At 51.0% G+C, this 9,013-nt stretch overlaps 1 protein-coding gene across 1 annotated transcript in view; it reads left to right on the forward strand.

Annotated features, from left to right (window-relative positions):
* TBX21 (T-box transcription factor 21) overlaps positions 1–9,013 on the forward strand; it is a 21,276-nt gene that overhangs the window by 11,153 nt on the left and 1,110 nt on the right. Inside the window, exons 2-6 of the mRNA XM_027767319.1 lie at positions 7,096–7,250; positions 7,547–7,668; positions 8,281–8,439; positions 8,552–8,613; positions 8,776–9,007. Of these exons, the coding sequence (XP_027623120.1) occupies positions 7,096–7,250; positions 7,547–7,668; positions 8,281–8,439; positions 8,552–8,613; positions 8,776–9,007 (730 nt within the window). The remainder of the gene's footprint in view (positions 1–7,095; positions 7,251–7,546; positions 7,669–8,280; positions 8,440–8,551; positions 8,614–8,775; positions 9,008–9,013) is intronic.

A 9,013-nucleotide genomic window follows, 5' to 3' on the forward strand; every position in this document is an offset into this window, starting at 1 on the left:
GGGTGATTTCTTGCTTTCTGTCGCTCTGTCTTTCTCTGTCTCTTCGGTGAGCGTGCACATTCTATCGCAAACATTTCTCTACAAAAGAAAGAAAGAAAGAAACCAGCAGTTGGCGTAATGGCTATTTCGCTGGACTCTCATATAGTTGACCGTGGTTCGAGTCCCAGACCCAGTGGCTTAAACTCACGCCGAGTGCATGTGTGTGAATGCCCAAGATCCTGAGAGGAGAATGGAGGAGAAGGGATTGCGGTGTGGCCATCCCCCCCGGGAGGTGATTTCTTGCTTTCTGTTTCTCTGTCTTTCTCTGTCTTTCTGATGAGTGCATGCACCCTATAACAAAAACCTCTAGAAAAAAAAAAAAGAAAGAAAGAAAGAAAGAAAAGAAAAGAATTGGGAAGCTGGCAGGTGCATGGTGGTTAAGGGTGCTGGACTCCCACATGGCCAATGATGGTTCGAGTCCCGGACCTGGCAACTTACTTCCTCACTCCTCCCGCCCCCGCTCTGTCCCTCTCTTGTCTAATTTTTTTTAATTATTTAATTTAATTTAGTATTATTATTACTTAATTTCACCAGAGAGAGAGCAAGAGAATGTGAGAAAGCAAGCCACCAGGGCCCGTACTTGAATAGAGGCCGGCCATGTGGAAGCACTTTAAGCACCATGCCACCTGCCAGCCCCAAACTTTGTAGATCTTTAAACAAAAAGTTTCTTGTTGTTGTTGTTTTATAGAGATTTTTGCTATAGGGCATGTGCACTCCCTGGAGAGACAGAGACAGAAAGTGAGAAAGCACCCCCTGGGGGGGATGACCATGCCACAATCCCTCTCTTTCATTCTCCTCTCAGGATTTTGGGCACGCATGCTCACGTGCCTGGTGTGATAAACAAAACTGTGTTAGGCTTAAGCCTACTTTCTCTTAGGCCAACTGGCTTTATTTCTCTCGGGGCGGGTGAAAACTGCTTGGTATTTTGTGCGGCTGTTTGATACTAGCTGTCTGATAGTATTCAGTGGGTCTGAAATTGGAAAAAGGAAGCAGTCCCTTGTATGAGCACATTTTGCATTTTGACAGGTCCTCCAGAAAGGTGGTACCAATTTACACTCACCCCGACAGTCTCTGAGAGGCCCCGTTTTCCTGCAGCTTCTTCAGCAGCAGATACCAATGTTTCAGAAAACATTCTTTTATTTATTTCCTCTGCGAAAGGGGGGAAAAGGGGGAGAGAGCGAGAGACCCTCCCAAAAGGGTCTTCGTGCCACTCTCCACCCCGCGTCTCAGCTGGCACAGGTCACAGGCGGTTCAGGTGTAAACAGGGAGGCCTTACGATCTCTTCGCGTGGGTCTGGCGTCGCAGGACCTTGTATCTCCGCTGTGACACCATCTGGCTGCAAATAACAATTTTCAAACACTTTGCAAACATGACTGATGAAAACTACCTATCTGTTACTTTAATCTGTACTCAATTATAGTAAAACAGAGTATGTGCCAGGTGCCGGGATCCTGCAGGGGCACAATGACCCTGGGAATCAATGGAAAGCAAGTTGACCCTAGTGGGCAACCAGGAACTTGAGGTCCTAGACCCTGTCCTCCGCGGGTAGGTAAGCACTTTTGGTGGGGACTCAGTTTGGCATCAGACCCATCTATGCTCCCAGTTCCTTCCCTGCAAAGTGTCATGTAAATCGGGGGCTATTTTGGGATTCCAGCTGGTGGTGATTCGAGACTTTTAGGGTGAAACTGAGACCTCCCTTCTCCTCTCCCTTTCCCCCATCCACTTCCTGCGTTTGCTGCCACTGGTGATGAAAGCAGGGTGGAAAGACGGAGACCATAGCATGCACTCTGTGGTCAGAAGATTCCAGCTCTGCCTCCCACCAAGGGGCTGCCCCCAAACCTCGCCGAGCCTCACTCACTCTTTTCAAATTGGAAATGTGTGTGTTTTTTTTTTTTTTTTTTTTGAGGGAGAGATTTTTGCTATAGGGCTTGTGTGCTTGCCAGAGAGACAGAGACAGAGAGACAGAAAGCGAGAAATCACCCCACAGAGGGACTGGCCAAAACACAATCCCTCCTCCTCCATTCTCCTCTTAGGATTTTGAGCAGCACACACACGTAGCTAGTGTAAGTTTTAAGCTGCTGGGTCCAGGACTCGAACTGTGAGTGTGGCAGTCCAGTGATGTAACATTCTGCTGGTCCCAGAAATGATTTTTTTTTTAAAAGTTTTATTTTTATTTTTTTTTATGAGTAAGAGTAAGAGAGAGAGAGAGAGAGAGAACAGACAGCAACCCCAACGTCTCAACACCACTATCCACCCGGAAATAGCATTTTGCGTCTCAAAGAGCTCGTCTGATGAACTGACTGGTGAATAAATAGAGGCTCAGTAGGTAGGTTCCCTTCTATTCCTTGATTTCTGCGAGTTTGGGTAGGAACTGGTCACAATATAGGAAAGAGTTGAGCGATGTGACCACCATCAGAGGTTGAGTCGATGACAGAAAAGGGCTGAAAATATTGCATCATTCCCCCACCCCCATCATTCAAAGCCTAATCCCTAACCTTTGATTTCTCAAGTCAACTGGCCTGTCCCAGAACCCTACAACTCTACCTTTAGGTCCTCAGCCAGTCTGGAGGGCCTTGACAGCTGTCGGCCTAGGAGAAGGCAGGATGGGAAAGAGAGGGGAACTTCTAGACAGCATTCAAAGAAAGGTGGGCAGGAATTACCTAAGTTTACAGGTAAAGACACCGAGGTTTAAATAAGGCCTTTAAAAAAAAAAGAATTATTTATTTAATTGTATGTATTTATTCATTTATTTTAATTTGATCAGAGAGACACACAGAAAGAGATAAAGGAAAAGTGAGAAAGTAAGCCACCAGGTTCGGGACTCAAACCGTGGTTGGCCATGTGGGAGTGTCCAGTACCTCAACTACCATGCCACCCGCTGGTCCCCCAAGACCTTTAAAAAAAAAAAGAATTGTTTTATTCCATTTGTTATTATTATTATATTTTAATTTGACCAGAGAGCGAGAGAAAGGGAAAGCGAGAAAGCAAACCACCAGGTCTGGGACTCAAACCATGGTCGGCTATGTGCCTTTAATACCACACCACCTGCTGGCCCAAGGGAGACCTGCTTGTTAGGGGTGGGTTCTGGGACCCTCTGGGTAGTATGACTCATCCAAAATTGTCTCTTGGTCCTTGGCACTCCCCCTCCCATGTTCCCTGGCTCACGGATCAGTATCTCCCCATCCTGGCTTCCCAAGGAAAGAGGGGAGTGTGTGAAAATGACAAGTACGTCTAATGAGGGGTTGGTTCTGTCCTTCTGGGAAGAGAGGCTCAGCCACCGGAGTGCCGATGGCGCTGAGCTGGTGGAAGTGGAAGCTGTAGTGGCAGTCTGGCTGGATCTGGAGGTGACAGTGAAGGTGGTGGGGACGGTGGGATGGTGGTTATGGCGATGGTGGTTGTGATAGTGGAGGTGGTGGGTAGAACAAGGGTGAGTGGTAGCATAGTGAGGTGCTAGTGGAGAGGGTGATGGTAGGAGGGGACTTCTGAATCTGTTACTCGGCACACTGGGAATAATGCAGCATCCCACCCCCTTTTCCTGGGAGCCAGGATTTGAGTGTGAAGACTATTCAATACAGCCTTCTTTCCTGCAGAGGGGGAGTTCCCTGCCTACCTAGGACGTCAGCCACCTCTCTGAGGGCCTGGGCTCTGGGCAGACCCAGCCGAATGGGGCAGGGAGGGTCTGTGGGTGGATGCCATTGGGCGAGGGGTGGTTAGTGGTGTGAGAGCCACAGTGGAGAATATGGGGAGGAGACTGAGGCAGGAGGACCTAGCAGGAAGTGCCTGTGGAGGGCTGGCCTGCGCTCTTGCTCCTCCTTGGAAGTGGACTAAGGTTAGAGACAGTGGTGAGCAGGTAGAGATCTAAGAACTGACTGTCTAAAAGAACATTTAGGGCCAGCCCTGTAGCCTAATGGTTAAGGGAGCCAGGTCCCACAGGACCGACTGCTCATTTCAAGTCCTGGCCCTGGGACCAGCAGATGGTGTAATGGTTACCAGAAAAGGGCTGAAAATATTGCATCATTCCCCCACCCCCATCATTCAAAGCCTAATCCCTAACCTTTGATTTCTCAAGTCAACTGGCCTGTCCCAGCACCCTACAACTCTACCTTTAGGTCCTCAGCCAGTCTGGAGGGCCTTGACAGCTGTCGGCCTAGGAGAAGGCAGGATGGGAAAGAGAGGGGAACTTCTAGACAGCATTCAAAGAAAGGTGGGCAGGAATTACCTAAGTTTACAGGTAAAGACACCGAGGTTTAAATAAGGCCTTTAAAAAAAAAAGAATTATTTATTTAATTGTATGTATTTATTCATTTATTTTAATTTGATCAGAGAGACACACAGAAAGAGATAAAGGAAAAGTGAGAAAGTAAGCCACCAGGTTCGGGACTCAAACCGTGGTTGGCCATGTGGGAGTGTCCAGTACCTCAACTACCATGCCACCCGCTGGTCCCCCAAGACCTTTAAAAAAAAAAAGAATTGTTTTATTCCATTTGTTATTATTATTATATTTTAATTTGACCAGAGAGCGAGAGAAAGGGAAAGCGAGAAAGCAAACCACCAGGTCTGGGACTCAAACCATGGTCGGCTATGTGCCTTTAATACCACACCACCTGCTGGCCCAAGGGAGACCTGCTTGTTAGGGGTGGGTTCTGGGACCCTCTGGGTAGTATGACTCATCCAAAATTGTCTCTTGGTCCTTGGCACTCCCCCTCCCATGTTCCCTGGCTCACGGATCAGTATCTCCCCATCCTGGCTTCCCAAGGAAAGAGGGGAGTGTGTGAAAATGACAAGTACGTCTAATGAGGGGTTGGTTCTGTCCTTCTGGGAAGAGAGGCTCAGCCACCGGAGTGCCGATGGCGCTGAGCTGGTGGAAGTGGAAGCTGTAGTGGCAGTCTGGCTGGATCTGGAGGTGACAGTGAAGGTGGTGGGGACGGTGGGATGGTGGTTATGGCGATGGTGGTTGTGATAGTGGAGGTGGTGGGTAGAACAAGGGTGAGTGGTAGCATAGTGAGGTGCTAGTGGAGAGGGTGATGGTAGGAGGGGACTTCTGAATCTGTTACTCGGCACACTGGGAATAATGCAGCATCCCACCCCCTTTTCCTGGGAGCCAGGATTTGAGTGTGAAGACTATTCAATACAGCCTTCTTTCCTGCAGAGGGGGAGTTCCCTGCCTACCTAGGACGTCAGCCACCTCTCTGAGGGCCTGGGCTCTGGGCAGACCCAGCCGAATGGGGCAGGGAGGGTCTGTGGGTGGATGCCATTGGGCGAGGGGTGGTTAGTGGTGTGAGAGCCACAGTGGAGAATATGGGGAGGAGACTGAGGCAGGAGGACCTAGCAGGAAGTGCCTGTGGAGGGCTGGCCTGCGCTCTTGCTCCTCCTTGGAAGTGGACTAAGGTTAGAGACAGTGGTGAGCAGGTAGAGATCTAAGAACTGACTGTCTAAAAGAACATTTAGGGCCAGCCCTGTAGCCTAATGGTTAAGGGAGCCAGGTCCCACAGGACCGACTGCTCATTTCAAGTCCTGGCCCTGGGACCAGCAGATGGTGTAATGGTTACATCACTGGACTGCCACATAGTCAACCGTGGTTCAAGTCCCAGACCTGGTGGCTTAAAATTCACACTGGGCATGTGTGCATGAGTGCCCAAAATCCCAAGAGGAGAAGGGATTGAGGCGTGGCCATCACCCCAGGGAGTAATTTCTCGCTTTCTGTCTGTCTCTCCAGTAAGTACATGCACCTGATAACAAAAATCTCTCTAAAAAAATAAATTAAAAAAGAAAAATCAAGTCCCAGGACCAGCAGATGGCATAATGGTTATGTCATTAGGTTCCCATGTAGTTAATTGTGGTTCGAGTCCCAGATCCGGTGGCTTCAAACTCATTCCAGGCATGTATGCGTGCATGCCCAAGGTCCCGAGAGGCAAATGGAGGAGAAGGGATTGCAGTGTGGCCATCCCCCCTCAGGGGTGATTTCTCATTTTCTGTCTGTCTCTCTAGTGAGCACATGCACCCTATAGCAAAAACATCTCTTAAAAAAAAAAATCAGGGAGACCAGCAGTTAGCGTAATGGCTATGTCGCTAGACTCCCATGTAGTCGACCGTGGTTCGAGTCCCAGACCAAGTGGCTTAAACTCACACCAGGCGCATGTGCGTGCGTGCCCAAGATCCCAAGAGGAGAATGGAGGAGAAGGGACTGCAGTGTGACCATCCCTCCTGGGGAGTGACTTCTCGCTTTCTGTCTCTGTCTCTTTCTGTCTTTCTGGCAAGTGCATAGCAAAAATCTCTCAAAAAAAAAAAATCAGGCAGGCATCGAGTCTCGGACCTGACGGCTTGCTTTTTTCCTTTCTCCCTCTGTCTTTCTCTGGTCAAATTAAAAAATAATAATAACAAATGGAAATAAATGAATAATTTAAAAGAAAGAAAGAAAGATCAAGTCCCAGCCCTGATGTCTTGAAAAACATACCAGGTACATGTTCATGCATTCCCCAATTCCCATCAGCCTGGAGAAATGGTGAAGGGATTGAGGCTTGACTACACCTCACTGGCTTGAAGGAGGTGCTTTTTCTTTCTTTCTCTGGCAAGTGCACAAGCCTTCTGATGATTAGAAAAATAGAGAACACTTCCAAAAGCCCTGATTTGTAGTGTTTGCCGATTTTCGTGGTGTAAATGCTCCTCCTGTGGCTGACTTCCAACCACCCACGTGACGGCATGGAAGGTGGAGTTGGAGAGAGATGCACAGCACACCCTTATCTGCTGTCTCCACTGTCTGGACACAGTCGGCATAAATAACCGCAAGAGCATAGACAAGGCAAAATGCCGTAAAATAATTGGGAGGTGATTCTTGATTATGTACTGAGTATGGTTTCTAATATCGTGTATTTCATTGTAGCATATAGTTTAGTTTTTAATTGTTTAACGACTGGCAGGCACACTTCCTGAACATGTGCCAGCCGGCTCTCCTGAGCGCGGGACACCAGCTCCAGCACAACACCGACGCGGGGGGCACAGGGGCGGCTGGCGGCGGGCTGGGGCTGATGGCTGCCGGGGTCTCTCCTTTCTCCCCAGGCGGATGTTCCCATTCCTGTCATTTACCGTGGCCGGGCTGGAGCCCACCAGCCACTACAGGATGTTCGTGGACGTGGTCTTGGTGGACCAGCACCACTGGCGGTATCAGAGCGGCAAGTGGGTGCAGTGCGGAAAGGCCGAAGGCAGCATGCCAGGTAGGCGCCCCTTGGGAGCAGCAGGCGTTCCCTACTCCAAGACTGGGCGCCCCCTAGTGGATCCCCAAGTCCGGGGCCCCTGAAGCTCAGAATTTAATTCCTTATCCCACTTGTCACGTCTGTTATTTGATCATATCTTTTCCACTCTAGCCTACCCTCTGCCTACACTTCCCTCTGCCTCCCTTCTCTGCTCCTCCCCCTGCAACCTTCGCCATGTCCCCCTCAGAAAAGGCAGAGCCCCGCATCACCAGGGGTCTTTCCGGGGGCTGCGTGCCAAAGAGGGTGACTGTCCACAGGAAACCGGCTGTACGTCCACCCGGATTCCCCCAACACCGGAGCTCACTGGATGCGCCAGGAAGTTTCATTTGGGAAACTAAAGCTCACGAACAACAAGGGGGCCTCCAACAATATGACCCAGGTAGGACCTCCTCCTTGCCAGGGGGCCGTGCCCCTAAACCAGACCCCCAGGTTGCAGGAGTCTTGTAGGCGGAGTCTGTTCTCTAGCAGGATCTCTTTCTCTGAATGCTGTTCTTTCCCACTCCACCTGTCTGGGGAGAAGAGGAAACGGGAGGAAGTGTCCTAGCATAGGGTACCTTGAGGCCGACCCAGGCCCACCAACCGGGGGTGTCTTCACTGGGTCCCCGGCTGCTGTGGCTTAGGCACCAGATGCATGGATTGGTCCCCGGGGGCCCAAGGAATGGATGTGGTTTCCCCGGGTTGAGCAATCCTGTCTGCAGTGCACGCATCCCTAGGAAGCCCTATTTGTGCTAAAGCCCTGGCCACAGCGAACATCTAGGAATAGGGAAGGAGACCAGAGGATAGAACTGGTGTTCCAGAGAGGCTGGGGACAGGAATGGAGGGCCTGGTGAAGTTACGGTGGCAGGACAGGGGCCTCAGTGTAAGGGCAGCCACTGGGGCACGGGGAGGGGTCTGCAGGGCCATGCATCCAGCCACAGGGCCAACCGCAGGGGTGTGGGGTCCTTCACACCTCCTCCTCCCCACGGCGGTGACCGTCCTGCTCTCTCTTCAGATGATTGTCCTCCAGTCCCTCCATAAGTACCAGCCCCGGCTGCACATTGTCGAGGTGAATGACGGCGAGCCGGAGGCGGCCTGCAACGCTTCCAACACGCATATCTTCACCTTCCAAGAAACCCAGTTCATCGCAGTGACTGCCTATCAGAACGCTGAAGTGAGGGCTGCCCAGGCCTGCAGGGGCTGAACCTGGGGTGGAGTGGAGGGCTGACGGGGGGCCACGGTCTTCCTGATCCCCGGACTCAGGTGACTGTTTCCTCTCTCTCTAGATTACTCAGCTGAAAATTGATAACAACCCCTTTGCCAAAGGATTCCGGGAGAACTTTGAGTCGTAAGTGCCCCTGGGGTCAACTCATCTTTGGTCTCTCCTGGGTCTGGGGACTCCAGGCTGGACAATGGAGGAGGATGGCCAGGTCAAGGAAGGACATGCACCAGGTAGACCCAGGGGTGCCCAGTGCCACCGTGACCCCTGTTTTCTTGCCTATTTTTTCAGCGTGTATGCATCTGTTGACACCAGCGTCCCCTCCCCGCCAGGACCCAACTGTCAACTGCTTGGAGGAGACCACTACTCTCCTCTCCTACCCAACCAGTATCCGGTTCCCAGCCGTTTCTACCCCGACCTTCCAGGCCAGGCCAAGGATGTGGTGCCACAGCCCTACTGGCTGGGGGCTCCCCGGGACCACAGCTATGAGGCTGAGTTTCGAGCAGTCAGCATGAAACCTGCATTCCTG

This window comes from Tupaia chinensis, unplaced genomic scaffold, assembly GCF_000334495.1.
Source record: "Tupaia chinensis unplaced genomic scaffold, TupChi_1.0 Scaffold144171_1, whole genome shotgun sequence".
NCBI lineage: Eukaryota > Metazoa > Chordata > Mammalia > Scandentia > Tupaiidae > Tupaia > Tupaia belangeri.